The 25630-nt window shown below is 39.3% G+C and overlaps 1 protein-coding gene across 1 annotated transcript in view; it reads left to right on the top strand.

The window, feature by feature from the left end:
• LOC132830127 (protein argonaute-3) overlaps positions 1–25630 on the top strand; it is a 121568-nt gene that overhangs the window by 36108 nt on the left and 59830 nt on the right. The window contains exons 2-4 of the mRNA XM_060847629.1: positions 4459–4630; positions 18150–18270; positions 23249–23463. Coding sequence (XP_060703612.1) covers positions 4459–4630; positions 18150–18270; positions 23249–23463 — 508 coding nt within the window. The remainder of the gene's footprint in view (positions 1–4458; positions 4631–18149; positions 18271–23248; positions 23464–25630) is intronic.

Below are 25630 nucleotides of genomic sequence, written 5' to 3'. Positions count from 1 at the left end.
AGTAAATAGTCTGTTTCTGTGCTGCACAATTCCATATGATTGTCTGAGGTTAATACTGTTTTCTTCCTTGTGATGAACATTGGTTATTTAGTTTCTGTAATATGCATTTTATGTTTTATAAGGGGCGAGGGTCTGTTGCTGGCCTTGTCTACTGAGTTCAGACATTCTTTTATTTTCCAAGGTACATTATGGGGGCTGCTATGTTGATGAGTTACTGAAACTGTATTCACTTTGTGCTGTTAGTACTGTTCTGTGGGGGTGAGTTCTACAGTTTGTCTGATGATTAATCCTCTCCATTATTTGACATTTTAAGTTTTGAATGAGTGAGTGATGTTCTGTGGGTGGTGATACAGACTGTGTCACTTCGTGGGTGTGTGGGTAAGTGTATTCAGAAAGAACAGGCAATGCTAAATCCAGAAGTTGTTTTCTATTCGAGCTCTTTGTTTTAAAAAAAATCAAATTCGGCAATGTCTGGTTTTTAGTGAAATCAGCAGTGCTGTCTGCTTTTGCAACATTTTAAAATAGTTCTTTTCCTCCAGTCTGAGGGAGTCTGAAGAGTCCATGATCTAGATCATTGACATATCTTGTGGGTGATAAGGTGTTTCCTATGGCTTGTGGCTTTTTGATGGAAATCAAGAGTTCATTTATTGAAGTCCAACACCAGCATCTCCAAATCATAACTATATTTGGGGATAGGACACTTTGGGGGAGAAAGGGGCATTATAAAGGTAATGCATTCTAGCTTTCTGTTGTGTCTAACCAAACTTTTGCCTGTAATTTAAAGTAAATGTAATGTTCCTACTTTTTTTTTATTGGCAGTCTTGATATGTTATTTAATTTTAACCTTCCAGTATTTTATTAAAGTGTGTCAACAAACATTGACAGTGGCTTTCAATCCATTCTTTGCATATTGTTGAGATTGATTTCCAGGCAGGGTATTCCATCATACTGTTGCCTTATCCTTTATAGGAAATAGGGTAGTGCAAAGACTTTAGGTAATTGTTACCAACATTGCCATGAACGAATGCATCTGCAATAGGTAGATTTGTGAGGATGAAATGAAGTAATCTCTCTGTTCCTTCACTACTTGCTTCAGGCCTAGTCTTATCCGTTGTGTCCTTTAGAACTCATTAGAGTCCCCCAGCCAGAGTATATTGTGCCCTTAACACCCTCCATTCTCCTTGCAACTGGTGTTTAACACAAGGGAAGACTGGACTCCCAATTTTGGTACAAGTCCACAGAGTTAGTGAGAAGGATTTTGCAAGGTAGATTGGTCTCTATATGCCTTTGGCATGCAGAGTTGTAGAGATGTACAGCACGGAAACAGACCCTGGAGTCCAACTTGTCCATGCCAACCAGATATCCTAAATTAATCTAGTCACATTTGCCAGAACTTGGCCCATATCCCTCTAAGCCCTTCCAGCCTTTTAAATGCTGTAATTGTACCAGCCTCCTCCACTTTCTCTGGCAGCTCATTCCATATACTCCCCATCCTCTGTGAAAAAGTTGTCCCTTAGGTCCCTTTTTAAATGTTTCCCCTCTCAGCCTTAAACTTATGCACTCTGATTCTGGACTCCCCACCCCAGGAAAAAGAAAAGACCTCGAATATTTACTCTATCCGTGTCCCTCATGATTTTGTAAACCTCCAAAAGGTCAGTCCTCCCTCTAGCACCCCAGAGAAAATAACCCCAACCTATCCTCAGCCTCGCCCAGTAGCTCAAACCCTCCAACCCCAGCAACATCTTTAAGTCTTCTCTGAACCTTCCAAGTTTCACAACATCTTTGCTGTGGGAGGCAGAGCAGGATTACACAATATTCCAAAAGTGGCCTAACCAATGTCCTGAACAGCTGCATCATGACCTCCTATACTCAATGCTCTGACCAATAAGGAAAGCATACCAAATGCTGCCTTCACTATCCTATCTATCTGCAACTTCACTTCCAAAAAACTATGAATCTGCACTCCAAGATTTCTTTGTTCAGCGAAACTCCCAGGACTTTACCATTAAGTGCATATGTCCTACCCTGATTTCCCTTTCCAAACTGCAGCACCTCTCATATATCTAAATTAAACTCCATCCGCCACTCAGTACATTGGTCCATCTGATAAGATCCCATTGTAATCGGAGGTAACATTCACTGTCCAATACACCTCCATTTTGGTGTCATCTACAAACCTTTACGAACTATACCTCCTATGTTCGTATCCAAATCATTAAGATAAATGAGGAAAAGCAGCGCAACCAGCAACAATCCTTGTGGCACATAACTGGTCACAGACCTTCAGTTGGAAAAGCAACCCTCTACCACCACTCTGTCTTCTACCTTTTGAGCTAGTTCTGTATCCAAATGGCTAGTTCTCCCTGTATTCCATGTGACCTAACCTTGCTAACCAGTCACCATGAGGAACCTTTTTGAATTTCTTACTGAAGTCCATATGGGTCACGTCCACCACTCTACCCTCATCAATCCTCTTTGTTACTACTTCAAAAAGCTCAATCAAGTTAGTGAGACACGATTTCCCAAAAACAAAGCCATGTTGACGATCCTTAATCAGTCCTTGCCTTTCCATATACATGTAAATCCTGTCCCTCCGGGTTCCCTTCAACAACTTGCCCACCACCAATGCCAGATTCACCGGTCTATAGTTCCTTGGCTTATCCTTACCATCTTTCTTAAATAGTGGTATCACATTAGCTACCCTCCAGTCTTCCAGCATCTCATCTGTGACTAATGATACAAATAACGCAGCAAAGGGCCCAGAAATCACTTCCCCAGTTTCCCACAGAGATCTAGGGTACACCGGATCAGATCCTGGGGATGTATCCACTTTTTGTGCATTTCAAGACATCCAGCACTTCCTCCTCTATAATATGGACATTTTTACAAGATGTCACCATCTAGTTCCTCACATTCTACATCTTCCATGTCCTTCTCCTCAGTAACCCTGAAGTTCCACGCATAGGCTGCCTTGCCAATCTTTGAAGGGCTCTATTCTCTCCCTAGTGACTTTTTTTGTGCTTAATGTATTTGTAAGATCCCTTTGGATTCTCCTTAACCCTATTTACCAAAGCTATCTCATGTCCCCTTTTTGCCCTCCTGATTTCCCTCTTAAGTATACTCTTACTGCCTTTATGCTTTTCTGAGGATTCACTCAACCTCTGCTGCCTATACCTGACATATGCTTCCTTCTTTTTCTTGACCAAAATCTAAATTTCTCTAGTCATCCAGCATTCAGTACACCTACCAAACTTTCCCTTCATCTTATCAGGGCATACTGTCTCTGGACTCTTGTTGTCTCATTTTTGAAGGCTTCCCATTTTTCTAACGCCTGGGTCAATATAAGAGAGGCTGTCCAATTTTATTTTTTGACTTTTCTGCAGTTTGATATGCTTGAACCTGTCTCCGGCACTAAGGGGTCAACTATATGCTGTGAATCTGCAGTTTTGTGTTGGTCAAACTCCTAAAGAAGACAGATTTCCTTCCCTCAAGGACATTTGTAATCAGAATGCATTTTTATGATAATCTGTTAATTCCATGATTGCCATTTCTGAGACTGCTGTCTGACCTTTTCACTTTAGATTTATGACTTAATTGAATTCAATTCCACTAACTGCCAAGATTGTAGTGAAATTTGGTCCTCGCACTGAGCAGTATGCAAGTTAGTGATGTGTCAGTAATGCTTGATATCACTATCTATAGTTCCTTCCATCACTTTGACTGTGAATAGACTGATACAGTAATAATTGACTGAATTATATTTTCTCTTCTGTAGACAGGTATTTCTTTGACATTTAATTTGTTCAATCGGTCTCCATTTGTAACTACCATTTTCCTGTATATTTCTGTGAGTTCACTTGTTGGTAGTCTTTGTCATAATTGCTCTTGTTTATAGATGAAATTCATTGAAATTAGATCAACATACCTGCCTGAGAGATTCTTGTATTTGATTTATTTTTAATAAATCTTTACTTTTTCAAATGGGTGAAACCAAGTCTTAATATTATATAAGCATATGAGAAAGATATTTTAATTTTATGTTAAACAACATTTCTCCATCACAACCATCAGCGAAGAAAATGCTTCGAATCACAGCACTAAATAATTCAAATTTTCAGATTGATATATGTGGCATGTTAAGATTTTGTGCTTCCCTGTGGCGTTGCAATACAGTATATTACCACCATCAATTGCGTACTTGCATAACATCCTACAACATTTACGATCTTGTTGTCATCAAGCTCATTGTGGGGAGGAGTTGATTAGAGACCAAGCACTTCCTTTTAGGTTTTGGGGTGTGGAATACCATTTTTCTGGTGGTCTGGGAGCCAGTTATGCGCTGTCACATTTCATACATAATTATCATAAAAACAAATAGGGGTGTTAACTTTTAAATGAAAAGAGCTATGTCTGAACCTTCAGGTGATTTTTCAATTATTTTCTTTTCCATTCTTGCAGGAGCTGTTGGGGCTCAGCCCCTTTTCACGGTGCCAAGGCGTCCAGGATGTGGCACCATGGGAAAACCGATTAAACTGCTGGCCAACTGCTTCCAAGTAGATATCCCAAAGATTGACGTCTACCTCTATGAGGTAGATATTAAACCAGATAAATGTCCTCGCAGGGTAAACAGGTGCGTATAGAGACAGATAAGTCCTAAGGTGGAAAATAAGGAGCGTCAGTGTACTGTTACATTTGTACACACCTTTTACTTAAATTTGAATACGTTGTTTTGCAGCATATTTTGTATTGTTCAGGAAGAGGCAAAACTCAACCTACTCTTAAGAAATAGGGCAGAACAGGTAATTGAGGTGACATTGGGGTGTAGGACCAGTGATCATAGTTCTAATAATTATGGAGAGGTATAAAATTGGTCCGCACTGGCGGCACAGTGGTTCAGTGGTTAGCACTGCTGCCTCACAACGCCAGGGATCCGGGTTCAATCCCTGCCTCGGGCAACTGTCTGTGTGGAGTTTGCACATTCTCACCGTGTTTGCTTGGTTTCCCCAGGTCTTGCGGTTTACTCCCACAATCCAAAGATGTGCAGGTTAGGTGAATTGGTCATACTAAATTGCCCATAATGTTGTTAGGTGCATTAGTCAGGGGTAAATATGGGGGAATGGGTCTAGGTGGGTTACTCCTTTTGGAGGGTCGGTGTGGACTTGTTGGGCAGAAGGACCTGTTTCCATACTGTAGGGAATCCAATCATCTAATCAAGTTCTAAATTGGGGAAGGCGAATTTTGATCGAATTAGACAGGAGCTTGCAGGGATTGTTTGGAGTGGTTTGTTTGCAGACAAAGGAACCTTCAGCAAGTGGGAGGTCTTTAAATATGAAATTGCTGGAGTTCAAGGTCTATCTGCTCCTGTGAGGGTTAAAGGCAAGCTTGAGAGGAATAGCGAACCCTGGATGACAAGAGATATTGAGGCTTTGACCAGAAAAAGAGGACGTATGGCTCAGGTACAGGCAGCTGGGATCAAGAGAATTCCTGTAGCTATGGAGGGAATACAGGAGTTTACTGAAGAAGGAAATCAACAAGGTGAAAAGTGGGCATGAGAGCCTTGGCTGAGAAGTTTAGGATGAATTCAAAGAGGTGCTTTAAGTTATAAAAGGAAAAAGAATAACTAGAGAGAGAATGTGACCCCCAAAGACCAAAATGGACATGTATATGTAGAACCTCATGAGGTGGGTGAGTTGCTCAATGAATATTTCTCCTGTGTTTCCAGTGGATAAAGACATGAAGACCTGGGAACTTGGGGAAGTTAGTGGTCATATCTTGGTGATAGTCCATATTCTCAGTAGAGGTGTTGGATGTATTAGATTGTATGAAGGTGGTCCTGACCAGATCTATCCAAAGCACTGCAAGCAGTTAGAGAAGAAATTGCCAGGACCCTGGCTGATATTTTTGCAACATCGTTAGCCACGGGTGAAGTCCTGAAAGACTGAAGGGTAGCGAATGTTGTGCCCTTATTGAGCTGCAAAGAAAAACCTGGGAACTATAAACCAGTAAGCCTAACATCTGTGGTAGGTAATTTAAGAAGATTCTGAGAGAGAAGATATGTATGCATTTAGAATTAGAGTTTGATTAGGAATAGTCAGCATGATTTTGTATGTGGAAGATCATGCCTCACAACTTTGAAGTGACCAGAAAAGTTGAGGGCAGGGCAGTAGAAGTAGTCTACGTGGATTTCAATAAGGCCTTTGGTATGATTCTACATGGTAAACTGCTCTGGAAGATTAGATCACGTGGAATCCGGGGAGCTGGAAAATTGGATATACAATTGGCTTGATGGTAGGAAGCAGAGGGTAATAGTGAAAGGATGCTTTTTGAACTGGAGGCCTGTGACTGACCAGAGTACCTCTAGTCAGTGCTAGGCCCATTGCTGTTTGTTATCTATATCAATGATTTGGATGAGAATGTACAAGGCATGAATAGTATGTTTGCAGATGACACTGAAATAGGAGGTACCATGCACAGTGAGGAAGGTTATCAGAAATTGCAGCAGGACCTTGATCAGCTGGGGAAGTGGGCTGAGAAATGTCAAACATAGTTTAATATAAGTAAGTGTGAGGTCTTGCATTTTGGAAAGTCAAATCAAGATAGGAGTTTCATGATGAATCATAAGGCCTTAAGGAGTGTAATGGAACAGAGACCTTGGAGTTCAGGTGTATGATTCTCGGAAAGTAGAGTCACAGATAGACACGGGAGTGACAAAGGCTTTAGGTACACTGGCCTTCATCAGTCAGGATATTGAGTATTGAAGTTGGTAAAAGTTTCATGTTGCAGTTGCACATGATGTTGGTGAGACACACTTGAAGTATTGTGTTCAGTTTTAGTCACTTTGCTATAGGAATGGTGTTATTAAACTGAAAGGAATGCAGAAGAAGTTTACAAAGATATTGCCAGGACTCAATGGGTCTGAGTTTTAGGGAGAGGACTTCTTTTCTCTCAAGCGTAGGAGACATGGGGGAGCTCTTATAGAAATGTATAATATCATGTGAGGCATGAATATGGTGAATGTACTCAGTCTGTTTCCCAGGATGGGGGAATCGAGGACTGAAAGGTATCAGTTTAAGGTTAGAGGGGAAAGAATAAAAAAGAACTTGAGGGGCAACATTTTTACACTGAGGGTGGAACCCATATGGAATGAGCTGCCGGTGGAAGTGGTTGAGGTGTGTACAGTAACAACATTTTTAAAAAGCATTTGGGCAAATACATAGATAGGAAAGGTTTAGAAGGAATATGGGCTAAGTATAGGGAAATGGGGTTAGTATTGTTGTGGTTCTGCTCGCCGAGCTGGAAGTTTTTGCTGCAAACGTTTCGTTCCCTGGCTAGGGAATATCATCAGTGCTGTTGGAGCCTCGTGTGAAGCGCTGCTTTGATGTTTCTTCCAGTATTTGTATTGGTTTGTTCTTGCCGCTTCCGGGTGTCAGTTTCAGCTGCAGTGATTTGTATGTGGGGTCCAGGTCGATGTGTCTGTTGATGGATGTTCTTGCCGTTTCTGGGTGTCAGTTTCAGCTGTAGTGGTTTGTATATGGTGTCCAGGTCAATGTGTCTGTTGATGGAGTTTGGGGATGAATGCCATGCTTCTAGGAATTCTCTGGCTGTTTTCTGTCTGGCTTGTCCTATGATAGTGGTGTTATCCCAGTCAAATTCATGTTGCTGGTTGTCTGAGTGTATGGCTACTAGAGATAGCTGGTCGTGTCGTTTTGTGGCTAGCTGATGTTCATGGATGCGGATTGTTAGCTGTCTTCCTGTTTGTCCTATATAGTGTTTTGTGCAGTCCTTGCATGGTATTTTGTAAACTACGTTAGTTTGGCTCATGCTGGGTATTGGGTCCTTTGTTCTAGTGAGTTGTTGTCGGAGCGTGGATGTTGGCTTGTGTGCTGTTATGAGTCCTAAGGGTTGCAGTAGTCTGGCTGTCAGTTCTGAGACGCTCCTGACGTATGGTAGAGTGGCTAGTCCTTTTGGTTGTGGCATGTCCTCGTTCCTCGGTCTATCTCTTAGGCATCTGGTGATAAAGTTGCGTGGGTATCCGTTTTTGGCGAATACCTTGTATAGATGTTCCTCTTCCTCTTTTCACAGTTCTGGTGTACTGCAGTGTGTTGTGGCCCTTTTGAATAGTGTCCTGATGCAGCTTCGTTTGTGTGTGTTGGGGTGGTTACTTTCATAGTTTAAGACTTGGTCTGTGTGTGTTGGTTTCCTGTGTACCCTTGTGGTGAATTCTCCGTTGGGTGTTCTCTCTACTAACACGTCTAGGAATGGGAGTTGGCTATCCTTTTCCTCTTCTCGTGTGAATCCGATTCGTGTCAATCCATGAACATCAGCTAGCCACAAAACGACACGACCAGCTATCTCTAGTAGCCATACACTCAGACAACCAGCAACATGAATTTGACTGGGATAACACCACTATCATAGGACAAGCCAGACAGAACAACCAGAGAATTCCTAGAAGCATGGCATTCATCCCCAAACTCCATCAACAGACACATTGACCTGGACACCATATACAAACCACTACAGCTGAAACTGACACCCGGAAACGGCAAGAACATCCATCAACAGACACATCGACCTGGACCCCACATACAAATCACTGCAGCTGAAACTGACACCCAGAAGCGGCAAGAACAAACCAATACAAATACCGGAAGAAACATCAAAGCAGCGCTTCACACGAGGCTCCAACAGCACTGATGTTCCCTAGCCAGGGAACGAAACGTTTGCAGCAAAAACTTCCAGCTCGGCGAGCAGAACCACAACAACGGATACCCGAGCTACAAATCTTCAATCAGATTTTAAGGGGTTAGTATTGATCAACGGTTTGGTCGGATGGACCAGTTTGGGCCAAAGGACATGTCTCCGTATTGTGGAATGCTATGACTCTATCTGTAGAGCACAGAAGACTGAAGTGACATTGATGTTGGCATTTAAGTAATACATCACTGAGCAATAAAAAAGATACTTTTAATACATAAATATGATAACTCAATAACATAATTGGCATTAGGATATGAGTAACAGGAAAAGTCTATACTACTTACAAGATCTTTATGATATTTTAAATTTATGGTTTGTTTTACATCTCATGAGCTTAAGAAGTGCTATAAAATACGGGCTTGTTTGGTGTTATCGGTAATCAGTGTGAAAAATCGATCTGTCTGACGAGTGGAGCATTCCAATTCTTTGCACGACCCCAGGATTAAGATCACAAATAAGCACATAAGGAATCAAATTTATAAATTTATGTCCTATCAATCTATGATGCATTGCATCAGATTATCCAGATCTACCACAGTACCACTGGTATTTACATTTAATAACCAACCTTCTGCAATGTCCAGCTGTTCAGTGTTGCAGAATTATTTTTAAAAATCTTTACTGAGAGATTTCAGAGCAAGTCAAAAAATTGCTTGCATTTCGATCTAGCATATTATGCCATTTTAGCCACTGAAGAAAACAATACCTGTAACATCATGTTCTACTTTTGAAAAAAATATCAAATTTGACCTGAAAGCTGGCAGTATTTAGTATCTTCACTGTATAACAAATATTTCGAATGAGGACTCCACCTACTATGTCAGTTGAATTTTATTTGGTCTGGAGAAGAAAGGTCACAGGAAGGTTTAGTTTGAAACGTTTTTTTACCAGCACATGAACAGTCTTTGTCCATATCAGTGGAGGATTAGTGATATTATTTCATAATTGAGTGCACTGTAAATCAGTTCATGGATAATTAAATTAATGGAAAGCCATATGCAATTTAGAGGTAACCGAGTAGCTTAGAATGGCATGGCACTAATCTCTCAGAATCCTAGATGACATTTTGATTCATTCAAGCAATGATACAACAGTCATATGGATCCTAAAATTAGGTTGCAGCATTAGAGTTCTAAGTTGTATATTATTTTTATAATACACACATTATGAAGTTTGTAGTTACTTCCAGGTGTGGGAAATTGCTGTCCTAACAGTTGAGTTGATACCAACTGCCCACAAATGAAGATCATTTGCAAGGGTTATTGCTGACGGTGGCTGCAGGACTACATTTATCATTGACTAATGATAAATGTCATTGCCATTGCAGCAACTTGAAGTACTCAGTAGACTATATACAAGTCAAAGAAGCAAGCTGCTGCCTGCAGTATAATTTCTGTCATGGAAGAATGTTGAATTCTGAAGTGGTGCAGACATCTATGAATTTCTAATAATGAATGGTATTTCTGTATCCAATTAACCTATAGGATTTTACTGAAGAATGTTGGAATTCTGGTACCTTTCTCAGAAGTCTTAGTGAAAGTTTATAATGACAGTAAGACTTATTCAGCAATGGCTCCCAACATTTCTAATCTTTGATAAATTGCTATCACTAATTCAGAAAAGCATCCTTGATATCAATTAAATCAAACTTGACTTCAGAGGTGGTGGTGTAGTGCTAATGTCATTGGACAGCAATCCAGAACCCTAGGTTAATATTCTGGGGAGTATGGATTTGAATCCCTAAATGGTGAAAATGAATTTAATAAAAATTAGAATAAAATAAAAGCTTAATGATCAGGAAACTACTTTTGATTGTTGCAAAAACTCATTTTAGTGAACCATGGGTTCACTAATGAATCAAGGCCACTACTAAATTCCCTTTGGGGAAGGAAATCTGCCATTCTTACCTGGTCTGCCCATCGTGTGACTCCAAACCCAAAAGCAATTTTGTTGACTCCTAAGTGCCCTCTGGGCAGTTAGGAATGGTAATAAATTCTGGCCCAGCCAGTGATGCTCATACTGTATTCTGTGAACAAATAAAGGTTGAGTTTCATGTTCAACTGGACATTGATTTTGGAATGAATCCTTTTACACCTTCTATCTATATAAAGTGAGACGGTAAAAACTGATTTGGACAGAGTTAGTAGTAATGGGGGTTTGTGCTTATGCTACTCTTTTTTTTTAAACGGTTCAATTAGTTAGATGTATAACAGCAAATGAAATTATAACTGCAACACATGAGTAACTGTACGTCCTCAATTTATACAGGGAGTACATTTGTACTCCTCATTAGGATATTCTGTTTCTGGAGCAAGGAATTATTGAATTCAGCAGAATTAGTCATGGTGTGTAGTATCAGAACAGATTGTGGTTATTAGATGAACTAAAGAGAATAAGAAATCTGGGGCAAAGTTGAACAATAAGGCTGGGGGGGGCTGGCATTTGTAGAGATTTATAAAATCATGAGGAGCATGGTTAGGGTGAATAGCCAAGGTTTTTTCCCCAGGGTGGGGGAGTCCAAAACTAGAGGACATAGACTTAAGGTGAGAGGGGAAAGATTTAAAAGGGGCCTAAGGAGCAACTTTTTTTGCGCAGAGAGTGATGCGTTTATTGAATGAGCTGCCAAAGGAAGTGGCCGAGGCTGGTACAATTACAGCATTTAAAAGGCATCTGGATGGGTATATGAATAGGAATGGTTTAGAGGAAAGTGCGCCAAATGCTGGCAAATGGGAATAGATCAGATTGAGCTGTCTGGTCAACATGGACGAGTTGGACCAAAAGGTCTGTTTTCATGCTGTATGACTCTATATGGAGTTGTATGTTACAAATCATTTGAATGGTAGAACAAGTTCAAGAAGTTAATCAACGTCACTGTTCAGTCAAACAGAAGAATCTTCATTCAGATTCATCTAAACCAGGAAGTATTTAAAAATTGCATGTACATACATAGAAAGTACATGAGAGGCAAAGAAAGATGTTACTCATTCAGGCACAGTAAAGGCAACACATTAAGTATCCTTCTTGATGCTGCTTATGTTCCCTTCATTATTGAATCTCCTACAAATGCCACATTATGCTTCCCCTCTTCGGCCCACCATCAGCTGCAAGGTGCTGTGGTTCAGCATTTTCTTGTCCCCACACTAGGCTTTATCCTTGTCATCATAAATACATTGTGCCAGTTGTTTAGAATCATTTGTGCTGACTCCTTTTTCTCTAGCTCACCAAATTCCGCATATAGTAAAGACTATTGTTGCACCAATTTTATTCTGAACCTGCATCTGAGGTGTTACCAAAATCTAGAGCAAACTGCCCAGGTCCTGCTGCCCCTCTCATTTATCCATCAATATTTCCAGTTTGCATTTAAATGATCACTGAATTGAAGAGATTTGAATGGAAGCATTGACTGACTGCAGATGTGTTCACTTGGGGTAATCTCACTGTCCACAAACTCTCTCAAAGCTGCAGCTTAGACACATAACCTGCTCTGTTATATCCTAAAATAGAACAAAGAACTGCAGATGCTGGAGGTCTGAATCAAAAAAACAAATTGCTGGAGAAACTCACCAGGTCTGGCAGCAACTGTGGGAAGAAAGCAGAGTTAATGTGTGGAGCCTGGTGATTCTGATGACGAGATCCAGACCTCCTGATTTTCTCCAGAAGTTTGTTTTCGTTTCTGTCATATCATAGTCTAGCTTATTTTATGTTGTTTTATCTATTTCTAATTTCAAGTATTTTTAGTATTATATGTATGAACTTGCACTAAACATTCAACAGAACTTTGAAGTCCATATTGCCTCAAGCTTAATAGGCCGGTACAACAATTTAGAGGTTAAAAGCAGCATTTCTTTCCTCCACAATAATGAAAACCCAGTCTCATCAAATTCTTGATTTCTGCAGTATTTAGGTTGTGTTCTTTTCATAATGCGCCTGAGAGCAGGTACTGCTTGCTTAGCAAGGTACTATGTCTTTTTCAACTGAAGCAGAGAAGACTAAAAGGAGATTTAAGTTTTTTGATGAAATGAAGAGGGAAACATTACTTTTTCTGGTAATGAATGGTATTGGAGACATAGAGATGTACAGCACAGAAAATGACCCTTCAGTCCAACTTGGCCATGTGGACCAGATATCCCAATCTAATCTAGTCCCATTTGCCAGCACTTGGCCCATATCCCTCGAAACCCTTCCTATTCATAAACTCATCTACATGCCTTTTTAAATGTTGCAATTGTATCAGCCTCCTCCACTTCCTCTGGCAATCTGTTCCGTACACGCACCACCCTCTGCGTTTTAAAAAAAAAAGTTGTCCCTTGGGTCCCTTTTAAATCTTTCCCCTTTCACCTTATGCCTGTACCCTCTAGTTTTGGACTCCTCACCCTTCACCCTGGGGAACACATCTTGACTATTTTCCCCAGTCCATGCCCTTCATGATTTTATCAAGTCCGTCTTCCACATGTGCGGAACCTCGGAGTAGCTGTGCACCCACACAAACTCCAAAACAAAACTCGGATTGACAGAAAGATTCAACAGGTCTGGCAGCATATATGGAGAAAAAAACAGTTGGTGTTTCTGGTCCAGTGACCCTTCTTCAGAACTTAGCTTTGGTGGTATTGATTTAAAATATTGCAGGTAACAATAACGGATAGGAGATCATTCTTTACAGAGCAATTTGTTGCACCTTAGAGATCTCTGGCACAAAGAAAGTCTGAGACAGTCACTGTTTCCCTCTTTTTAGGAAAGTAGATAATCATGGGGAAAGGCAAGGGCTGTGAAATAAGTCCTTTTTTTTTTAAAACAGTTCAGCCACAGACAAGCACAAATGTGATGGATTTTGTGACCTCCCTCTTTGCTGTAGACATCTGTGTCTCTGGACAAGTAAGGCATTATTATAAAGTATATAGGTCCTTGAAGACCAGAGTCCAGAACCGAGTCACAGCCTAAAGATGTGGAGTAGGCCATTCAGGACTCGTGAAAAATCGCTGCTTCCAGAGAGTGGTGAGCACATGGAATTCTGCCACAGAAAGCGGTTGAGACCAAGACATTGAATGTTTTCAAGAAGGAGGTAGATACAATTCATTGGGGCTAAAGGAGGGAGAAATTTGGAACAGGGTACAGAGTTGGATGATCAGCCCTGACAATATTGAATGGCAAACAGGCTTAAAAGGCCAAACACCCTACACCTCTTTGTGTTTCTGTGTTAATTCCAAAATTAGCATTGCTGTAGGCACAACCTCTGATATCTGCATGACTCCTCTTTGGAGTTTGAAATATTACAGATATTCTGAGTTTTTACAAGATCTAACTTTGTAAAAAGATAATAAGAAAGCCCAGGATAAATGTTGCCAACTGTTTTACCAAGAACTTAGACTTAATATAACTTAGCCTCTCCTGTATTTCTAGTGTTCTATGAAGAATTCTAGGAGGTTTTAGATTTTAATAATCTAAGATGTGGAAGTTGTAGCAAACCAGGAGTAGAAGAACAAAGATAATTGGAGAAATGCACAAAAAGCTGGATTTTGAGCAGTGCAAAGACTTCAGCAATTTGTAGGACTGGAAAGGTCACAGAGAAGAGTTAGGCTAGCTGACTTGTAACTGTTGACCATTTTTCCATTTCTTGGAACAAGACGTACTGAGCATACGTTGTTTCCTTTTAAATTGAGGGTCATTCAGAAGATTAGAGTTGAAAATGTTACTAGTTCTGTAAAAATGCTGGTCAAGAATAAATTGAAACAACAGCATTTCTATCCCTGAGAATGAAAAGTAGCACCAAGTTAGGTGCTTTGTCTCATTACACTTCAATCTCGGCAACCTTCCATCTTGTGGGACATAATGTAAGAATTGAGAACAGGAGTAGGTCATTCAGCCTATTACGCCTACCTCACATTTTCCCATTTTAAACTCCATCTGTCAGGTTTTGCCTACTCACTCAACATATTTATATCCCTTTGCAGATTCCTTATGTCCCGATCATCGATATGCCCTCACCACCTATTTTTGTGTCATCAGCAAAGTTGGATACATTCCACTCTGCTTCCTCCTCCAAGCCATTAATATAAATTGTAAATAACTAGGGGCTTTGGGCTGATCCTTGTTACACTTCACTAGTTAATCTTTCCAACCTGAAAAAGACTCCTTAATCCTGTCACGTATGGACTGAGAATCAGTTAACATAAATAAAGTTTACCCCCAATTCTGTGATCTCCAAGCTTGTGTAATAACCCTTTTAAGTGGTACCCTATTAAATGTCTTCTGGAAATCCACAATTTATCTACCTCTTCCCCTTCAACAACTCTGCTTGTTATATCCTGAAAAAACTCAAGCAAATTTGTTCAAATATGATTTCACATGTATATCCCTTTCACAACACCATTTAGGAAAGCTTAAAGTATCAAATAGAATGGTTTGCTATTTTATACTTAACAAAAAAACTCTAGTATTTTTTCAACAATGGATATTCAGCCAACTTTATTCCGTTAGTTTTACAAATGATTTGCCCAGTGTGTTCCATAAGTTAAACATCACTAGATGTGGCCCTGGCATGCCTGAGAGGGGTTTCAATCTCTTGTCAAGGAGAAAACGTTGAGTGCAGGATTTTTTGGCTCCCTCTATTTCTTCTGAACCATCTTCTCAGCCAGCTGAATTTATTATTTCTGTTTGCCTTTTCTAATGCCCCTCCAAACAGCCTCCATAAGTCACAGCCATTAACAGCTGTCTCCAAGTCCACCAACTTCATGTCTTGCTTGCAGGTGTGCTAGTAACAGATATGGATGCCCTTGAGTAATGGGCTGTCATCCATTCATTCATAACTGTACCAACGCATACATCTTTGACTTTACTGTGACTGAAACATGGCAGCACTCAATTTGAAAGTGTGGAATATGATTTGGAAATAACTATCCTCAACTTAATTTAGGGTAATTACATGTTTGGGGGCAGAGTTGGCTGGCATGGATTGGGAATGAAATTAAACAGAAAGTGATTGAGAAACAATGGCAAATGTTTAAGAAAATAATCCATGACTCGCAGCAAAAATGTGTATTGGTGAGGAAGAAAGATTCTAGAAATGGGATAAACCCATCGTGGTTAGTTGGCAAGTTCAGGATCGTGTCAAGTTGTTAAAAAGTGCATCAAAGGTTAATGGTAAACTAGCTGATTGGATAAGCTTTAGAAACCAACAAGAGGTGACCAGAAAGGAATAATGAAGGGAAAAAATAAACTGAGCGCAAACTATCAAGTAATATAAAAACAAACTACAAGAGCTTCTTTAAATAAATCGAAAGGAAGAGAAACCAAAATAAACAGGGGCACCTCTGTAAATGAGATTGGAGAAATAAAGTGGAGTGAGAGTGCAGAAGTAAACAAACTAACACACCAGAGGGGGGAAAGGGTACCAGTCAAAATAGTGGGGATAAAGTTCAATAAGTCCTCTGGACCTGAAGGTTGCATTCTAGCATTTTAAAGGAAATGGCTCCAAGATATTGGATGTACTAATAATAATCTTCCAAGAATCTTAAGTTCTGAAAAAGTCCCAGCTGATGAAAAACTGCTAATACAATATCTTTATTCAAAAAGGGAGGAATCTGTAGGTCAGTTAGCTTGACATCAGTCGTTGGGAAAATGTATATTATAAAGATGTAATAGCATTTAGAAATGCATCATAAAATCAGTCAAAGTCCAATCATGCCTGACAACTGTATTAGAGGTCTTTGAGGAAGATACAAGCAGAATAGACGATGGGGAATGAGCAGGTGTAATATATTTGAATTTCCAAAAGATGCTCGCTAAGGTTCTGTATATGAGGCTGCTTAATAAATTCAAAGCCCATGAGTTGGGGATAATATATTAGCCCCAATAGTGAATATGTTAACTAATGGAAGTCTGTGTCTAAGATAAGGGAGACATTTTCAGACTGGCAATCGATAATTAGTGGAGTGCCATGGGGAACAGTGCTGGGGCTACAGTTAATTACAATATATGTTAATGACTTGGATGGGACAGATGAGCGTACTGTTGCCAAGTTTGCAGACAAAAATAAATGGGAAGTCAAGTAGCGAGGATGTCTGAGCATCTATAGGAGGACATAGATTAAATGAGTGAGCAAACTTTGCAGATGAGATATAATGTGGAAAAACAAAATTATGCACTTTGGCCAGAAGAATTGAAGAGCTAAAAATTAAATGAAGAAAACCTTAAAGTTATAGCATGGTGACTTTTGGGGTCCTTGTGCATGAATCACAAATAAGTTAGCATTCAAGTTCAGCACATAACCTAGTAAACCTTCTCTAGAATACCTCCAAAAGTTGGTACAGGTACACAATCATTTGTCTGAAATCCTTGGAGCCAGTTGTTTTTCAGAGTTCAGAATATTTTGGTTTTCAGAATAAATGACATTTTCACAGTGAAATAAGAAAAACTAACAGTAGATGCACGTGTGACTAGTACGAGCGCAGAGACACAATTGTCGCCTGCCAGTGCTGGGCCACACCGCCACGTCACAACTGAGTGATGTGGTTCAAGTGAGCGTGGAGTTGGGTCACCTGTCCGTGTGCCAAAATAGTGCTCGACACTCCACGCTTCACAAAATTGCGGATCTTTCGGCTTTTTAGAATTTCGGATAAAAGATTGTTTACCTATGTATGTTTTCATAAATAGAAGCAAAAACAATTTGTGGTCTGACAGGATTTAGTTTTAGCAAGACCACCTTTATTTTTATCCTCCATTCCCTTTGAAATAAAGGTCAACAGTCCAAATGCCTTCCCTTTGACCCACCATGAATCTCAAGATGTCCAGATGTTACCCTATCATATCTGACCTTGCCCATCATATTGTGGAAAGAGATCACACTGAACAACTTTGGAAGACAGCTATTTTTCTGCAGAGTTTAAATATGCTGGTTCTGCTCATATTGTTGTATGCCATACTGAGAACAGTTAGGGCAATATTTTGTGGTCCCAGCATTTCTCTTGGTGGCTGTCAGACTGAGAAAATCATGTCAGTTTTAGATCTTCCAGTTCTGATGCCACACTGAGATTCAATAAGATTATTAGTACTCATTAACTATGCCATTATGTAGTCAAAAAATGTGATGATAGAAAAGCACAGCAGGTCAGGCAGTATCTGAGGAGCAGGTGAGTTGACATTTCAGGCATAAGCCATTCATCAGGAATGCCATCATGTACCATAGTCATTTGGTACATTCCAGGAAGTAGTTGCCTGTGGAAATATGACTATATATTGACATAAATATGAGTTGCTCACTCAGATGGGAAGAGGGTTAAAAATTACCTTCTATTGTTTAACTGCTTTGTTTATTATTAAATAGAATGTTGACTTTTGATTCTTTTTTGCTTCTTGTACTTTTCTCATTTGTCACTTGTTCTGTGCTATTATAGGGAAGTAGTCGACTCTATGGTCCAGCATTTTAAAGTTCAGATTTTTGGAGAAAGAAGACCTGTCTATGATGGGAAAAGGAGTCTCTACACTGCAGATCCCATTCCCGTCAGCACCACTGGAGTAAGTGCTGCTCAAATTTATTTAATTAAATTTATTGCCTGTTCTGCAGTATATACAACAGATAGGTTAATTACTACTAGACATAAAGTCGAATGCACTTAGTGTGTATCAGATAATGAGCATGTAATTATTGTGCTTATTTTAACTGGGAATCTTAATTTGTGTCAGAAAAGGAATTCTTATAAAAGTTTCAAGTTTCAAAAGTGCTCTGGTGGCTGAAAGTCTGCTTGTGAGCACTTAGCTATTTTATGGACTTTGGTTTATCCTTTCTTTTCAGTTTCTTAGTGACACTAGTAAGCAAATTTATTAATTCAAAAGAAGACTTATTTAAATAAGATGGATTTAATGGTTAAGTTATGAAATTAACAGTATGGTTGCTAAACAATTGGTGTCTTTTTTCATTCATCAGTTCTGGTAAATCATTCCACATTGAGTGCCATTTTCAAATTTGCTTTAATGTTGGAGGACCTTGAATTTGTCTAGCATGTAAAATGGTCATCCTAAGATTGTAGCGTTTTGCATGCTTCGCTCTTTTAAATTCTACCCCTCTATGCTAGATTTTCTTCGGGACTTGCACTCAGAATGGCACTGTCCTCTGAATATTTAGGTCATGTCTCACATTTAGCTATTCTGCATAGCCGTCAGGATCAAGAAATATGCCTTTTGCCCACGAACTAAACAGAGAAAGTTCCTAATGATACAAACAGCTTTGGTTGTCTGCCAGAAATCAGTGCATCTGTCCCATCACTAGCCGAATAGTGACCATCCACAAAACAGTGGTAAAAACTTGAATGGGACAGTGAATGGGTGATGATAAGTGTCCACCTAAACTGAAAATGCCAAAACCCATGCAACTGGCACCAATCTAATCCACACCCTAACTGTCTCACCAGCCCTTGAGAGTTCAGGTTGCTTTGGTAATAAATTCTTTTTACATGCATATTGTAGCCTGGAGCTTTGCATTATAATAATGGAGACACCAATTTATTTCCTTTTGTTATTCACTCATGGCATGTGGGGACTACTGGCTGGACCATCATTTATACCCTATCACTCGACACCCTTGATGGTGGTAGTCTGTGTCGTTTTGAACCATTGCTGTAGGTAGACCAAGATGCCATTATGGAAGGATCCATTTTGACCCAGCGAAACTGGAAGAACAGCAGTATATTTTCCAAGTCAGGATGATGAATGGTTTGGAGGTTGGTGGTTTTAGTCTGACAAGGGATTCCTCCCCCCACCACCACCACCACCACCCCACCTTCTTGGCACTTGCCATTGACCGGTTTTGGAAGTATTTACAGATTGTTACTCAAACTGTCTCACCACATTATGAACGCATAATGGGACTTGAACCAGAAACTCCATATCAAAAACAGGGACACTACCACTTCATCACAAGACCACCTTTTTCCTCAGTTACAAAACTGAAAGTATTACTTCAAGCTTCTCCTTCATTGAAGAGGCTTCCATCTAATCTATATCCAACAACCTGCTCTGAAAACATTCTAACAACTATTACAAGTTCCACTACAATAGTCTAAACAATCCATAGCTTTTTTTCTTTCAACGTAAAAACATAGCAATATTGTTCCCTCAATTATCAATGTAGCTTTTAAAATTCAGACATTTGCTTCTGTGCACAGTCCCATTTTAAAAAAGAAATAACTGGATGTTTTTATTACAGGAAAAAGGCCTACACACTATGTACCTCTTATTTTGCTGCTCCTCTCACAGTTTGTGGGAAAATTGGTATCGATGTATTACTTTAAATTCCAAATGTATAATTTATTCATGAAATAGCTGTAAATCCTTGAAATTCAGTTTTAAAAACATGAGAGGAAAATGAGGTTTGGTTTATCATTTGGCCCTTCTGTTTCTCGTGTGCGTGCTGCTCCCTACAATCCCATCTGAAAGCACAGAACTTGCTTTCACATGTATGTTGACTATGTCCAGTGCTATCCTTTACAACTGTCTATCTCAACGCATTCACAATCTCTAAATTATCAGATGCTTATTTGATATCCTATACTGGATGTGCAGAAATTTCATTCCGTTCAATACTGGAAATTGTTTTCTGTCTTCTAATCCAGAATCCATTCACTAGCTACTGACGCCATCTTTTTCCCTCCCAATAATCTTCAGACTAAACAGTCCTTCCACAAATTTGGAATTATAATTGACATCCAAAGATGAATTTCTGACTTCATTCACTCCACCAGTAAGACTGGCTGTTAACTACCTCCGTAACATGGACTAATTTTGCCCCTGTCTTAGCTGATCTGCTACTGAAACCCTCTTGTATTTGGTTGACTGGACTATTCCATGGCTGGCCTAACATATTTTATCCTTTTATTATTGTTAACGTATTTTTCTAATTAACCTATTTAGAAATGTTATACACACCTGTGGAGCAGATGGAACTTGAACCCGGCCTCCCAATCCAGAGATATGGGCACTACAACTGCCCCATGAGGGGGCCCCTTGTTCTTCCCTCTAAAACCTTGAAGTCATCCAAAGGAGTTGCCCGTGCCTTAATTCACACCAAATCTTGTTTCCATATGAATCAAGCGTATTTTGATCTACTTTGGCTCCTTGATTAGGCTAACACTTCATTTTAAAACTTTTGTTCATATTTTGTTCAATCTCTCCAGGGTTTCTTTGTCTCTAGCCACATCCTTCTGAGATATTTGCACTGCTCTGATTCTGAATTCTTGAGCATTCCCAACATAACTTGTTCACTTCTTCTGCACTTCTTGTTGTCTAGGCCCTAAGCTCTAGAATGCCATCTGCTCTTGCCTTTTTGCCTGGGTAATTTCTTAAAGCCTATTTCTTAAACAAGCTTTTGGTGTCATCTGAACTAATGTTTCTTTCAGCAGCTTGGTGTCATATTTATTTAAAATGTTTCTTTCAAGCACTTTGGGACATTTTAATGCTTAAAAGCTCCAAAACAGTGTTCAAGTTCATTGCATTTTTACTTGAATCTGGATTAACTGTCAAGGATGTTGACAAGTGCTGAGCTCTAATTACACCCACTGACTCCTGTTGGCACAAAAAGTCAGCTATTACAAATGTGGTGTCTCAAGCCTTCAGGTTTTAATTGTTACTGAACATTTTAGAAGTACAAAATTAAAATTGTTTTCAATTTCTTTCTTTTTTTCCCCTTTCAACCCTATCATTTTCTCTTTATTTTCCATACTTGATTTGGTATTATATTTATCCAGGCCTGATATGTACTTCACATGTGTGCTGTTCATTTCTTTACAAACTTCAATCTGGTTAAGGAGGTACGCAATGATTGCCTTATTCAGTCAGGTATCAGATGCTATTTTCCTTGCATTGCACCATTACTAATTTTTCAAGCAACTTAACATCCCCATGCTTTTAGAATTTGAATACACAGGGGCTGGTCTTAAAAAAAAAGTTAACATGACACAAAATTAATTTTAAATAATTTTCCATTCTCTAGTGGAGTTATAGACAGGATCACCATATAATCCACATCCTCACTGCATTTAATTTATTCCTTGTTGTGCAGCACAAACTTATCTGTGAAATAGCTTTGAATGAGTGAAGGTTTAGCACTGTTCTTGTACACTTGTTCACTTCCCTACCTGTCTTTTTATTTTTGTGAATTATACAGTGATAGGTACTCCCAGGTCACCTATAGTACGGATAATTACAATATGTTTTTGTCCCCATTTCAGTAGAATATCTCTACTACACAATATAATTCTTCCTAACATATGAAGTTCACTGACTAGTATCTAAGAGACCCACAGAACACTTGTACTCAAGTTGGTCCTAGTTGGCTCTGTAATTAGGTTAGTTAGTTACAGTGTGGAAACTCCTCTACACTAACACTACGGGCAATTTTAGCATGGCCAATTCACCTAACCTGCACATTTTTGGACTGTAAGAGGAAACCAGAGCACCCGGAGGAAACCCACACAGACACGGGGAGATTGTGCAAACTCCACACAGACAGTTGCCCGAGGTAGGAATTGAACCCGGGTCTCTGGCGTTGTGAGGCAGCAGTGCTAACCACTGTGCCACCATCCCACCCACAATTCCTCTCATTGCTCCCACACCATTCCCATTATTTCTCCAGCAAGATCACCTTACAGATGGACTTCCCTCACTGTTCTTTTTCTCAATCAACATCCCACTGACACTAATAATTGGCAACCTCGTTACAATCCCCAATGAGATTAATCCGCTCTGAATCTTCCTTGGTTCTTTAAACTATAAATGTTCCTTTGTCGTCTTTACAAATGGAAGTTGACAGAAATTATATCTGCTTTACAACTCTCCTAAACATGCATCAATCTTAGTTATAGCTTGTGTTCTTTTTCTCTACACGATCTCTATTTGACTAAAGCAAGACCAACTGTACTCCTTTTATGGTCATGTGTAAGAACTTGACTCTTGAGTTTCTGTAAGTTTCAATCTGGGCCTCTGTCTCCATGGAAACTAAATCACATGGGCCTGTTTCTGAATGCAGTTCAGCGTGATTTCAGCATCACCCATTCTTGGACATTGTCATTTACTTCTAAAGAAATGTTTTAAATCATAGTAGTCTCCTGAAGTCTTGCATTTGGAACAGCATGTTCCAGAGGCCATCACAAGGCCAATCCACCGACCAATCAAAAGTGTAGATTGAAAACTTGCATATTGTTATGATAAATTGTTACAGATTTTGTGCTGTTGAGTGACATCGATTAAAATTGATCCAATCCATTTTCACATAAAATCTCTTCCAACCAGCAAAATAGACTATACCTTTCCTCCCATTGTTTGGACTGTATTTGAGCTCAGATCTCAAGAATGAGATGTCATTTCAATAAGCAATTGCTATAGAGGCCCTTGTATTTTTGACCAATTTTCTGTTTGTAAATATTTAGCAGTAAACTTATCTTTATGTACCTAGCTAAAGAAATTTATGTCACAGGTTGTCTTAAAGCATCTATTTTTGCAGGTGGATTTGGAGGTGACATTACCAGGAGAAGGGAAGGACCGAATTTTCAGGGTGTCAATTAAATTTGTTTCAAGAGTGAGCTGGCATTTGCTGCATGAAGTTCTGACAGGCCGCAGCATGCCAGAGCTACTGCCTGGGTTAGACCTGGACAAACCACTCAGCACAAATCCTGTACATGCTGTTGATGTTGTCCTCCGACACCTCCCTTCCATGAAGTAAGTATCAACTTGAAATTTTTACTAAATTTGTTGTTTTTTTTTATTATTGTTTTCAGTTTCTCAATTCACCAAGTGCACACACACACCATTATTTTTTTTTATTGGAGTTATTAGCCTTTTAGTTTCCCCTGTGTCTTTGTATGTCTCTGTATCTTAAAAAGATAGACAGCTAGTGAATAACGTCTTCGTCTATTTCTGCCAGGGTTGCACTATAAGCAGTCAGAGCCATACATATATGCATATATGAGGTAAAAGCAATGACTGCAGATGCTGGAAACCAGATTCTGGATTAGTGGTGCTGGTGGAAGAGCACAGCAGTTCAGGCAGCATCCAAGGAGCAGCGAAATCGATGTTTCGGGCAAAAGCCCATTCCTAATGAAGGGCTTTTGCCCGAAACGTCGATTTCGCTGCTCATTGGATGCTGCCTGAACTGCTGTGCTCTTCCAGCACCACTAATCCAGATATATGCATATATATCTTGACAATTGTCATATAGAGAAGCATATGTCCAAACTGAATTCTATCATTGGTAATTTATGTTGGTAATTAACACCTTTCCTCCACTTTGTTGTCCTATTACAAAATGGACTACAACATTACCAGGTAATATATCTTGAATAAACAATAATTCTCAGACATCTTGAGATACTGTGCATTTACATCAACATTGCTATTTGAGACCTTGGTCAGATACAACAAAAACATCCCAGAGTTATTTTGTGAAAACCACTCCTGGAAAATCTGAGAGGGTCCTTCCTATTTCCCACCTAACTTTTGTTAATGCCCCGTAGAATTATAGAAGATGATCAGAAGTATCTCCTAGAATTTTGGAACCAAGCTCATGTAGCAGATATACTTTTGGCAACATCCATTGTGAATTTAGCTCTTTCTACATTTTCCCAGATGTCTGATCAAAAAGAGTAGTGTAGTCGGTGAAGATGAAGAATCTCAAATGGAAATAAAAATGCATTCCTGAATTTTAGTTAAAGGACTGTGAATGATTTACATTTTTTCATTTTGCAACATTTTTCCATTGTCATCAGTTGGGTAAGTTTTAGTTGAGTCATTGTTTACACTTGTCAAGGTGCCATCCCGATTAGATATCATGCGCTTCATATAGAAGTTACCTTTTAGTGTACTTCAGCCTTAAATGAATCCCTCACTGGATCAATTTGAATATGTAAACTTCGAATATATTGTTATGATGGACTTGGAAATAAATTGGCAATCTAAATTGGCTCACAGTTCTTTTGCTATCACATACTGGATCCCTAAGAACTAGATTAAGTTGTCGGAACTTGAGGGACTTCAGAATCAATACAAAAAAAACTGAATTCCCTCAGCACGAGTTAGATTGCACCTGCCATACATTATTCTTTCCATTTTGGTAGGATCTGTTGAAGGCAGTTAGGGCTTAACTTGACAGCTTCCTTCTACTGTTTTACACTATTGTGGCTGTTGACTTCGACTAGAAAACAAATTGGCAACATAGCAAAAATTCTGTTTTACACATTTGAAGGAGTAGGTTGCTTGAGCAAACAGCTTTGTGAGAAACCTCAACCTTAACATTATCCACAATAACCGAGCAATTTGTGAAAGTAAACTTTTTTAAAAAACCATAGTCTTACCAGACCATAGCGTTGCTCTCTCAGCAGAGAGAAACATCTGGTGGTGGTTTAACTGAAAGATCACCCCACATCAGGGAGAAGTTGAAAAAGAATTACCTTTTGTGATAGCCTCAGCCGGTATGGGAATTAAACCCGCGCTATTGGTTTCACTCTGTATCGCAAACTGACTGTCCAGCCAACTACGCTAACTGCTCCTGTTGTGAAGAATGTCACTCCAAAGAATCAATGTCTGGCTGGGATGTTCTTCAGAGGGCCGGTGCAAACCCAATGGGCCGAATGGTTTCTATCTGCTTCATAGCAAACAAGAAAGAATTAGAAATTCTATCATTAAACATTTAAATAAAACTCCTGAGAGTATTTGTGAAATTTAAAATAGCAAGCGTTGGTTGTTAATTTGCAGAAATACTTACAATTCTCGGAGTTGTATGTATTCTCTAAGTTGTTTGATATCATAATTTGATGAGCATCATTTCTGTATTTATACTATTCCTGTAACTTGATATGTTTTGAAATCTAATTTCAATTTAATTATATAA

This window comes from Hemiscyllium ocellatum, chromosome 30 (genome assembly GCF_020745735.1).
Source record: "Hemiscyllium ocellatum isolate sHemOce1 chromosome 30, sHemOce1.pat.X.cur, whole genome shotgun sequence".
In the NCBI taxonomy this organism is placed as follows: domain Eukaryota; kingdom Metazoa; phylum Chordata; class Chondrichthyes; order Orectolobiformes; family Hemiscylliidae; genus Hemiscyllium; species Hemiscyllium ocellatum.
The sequence above is the reverse complement of the archived record's forward strand: the minus strand, read 5'-3'. Positions and strand labels throughout refer to the sequence as shown.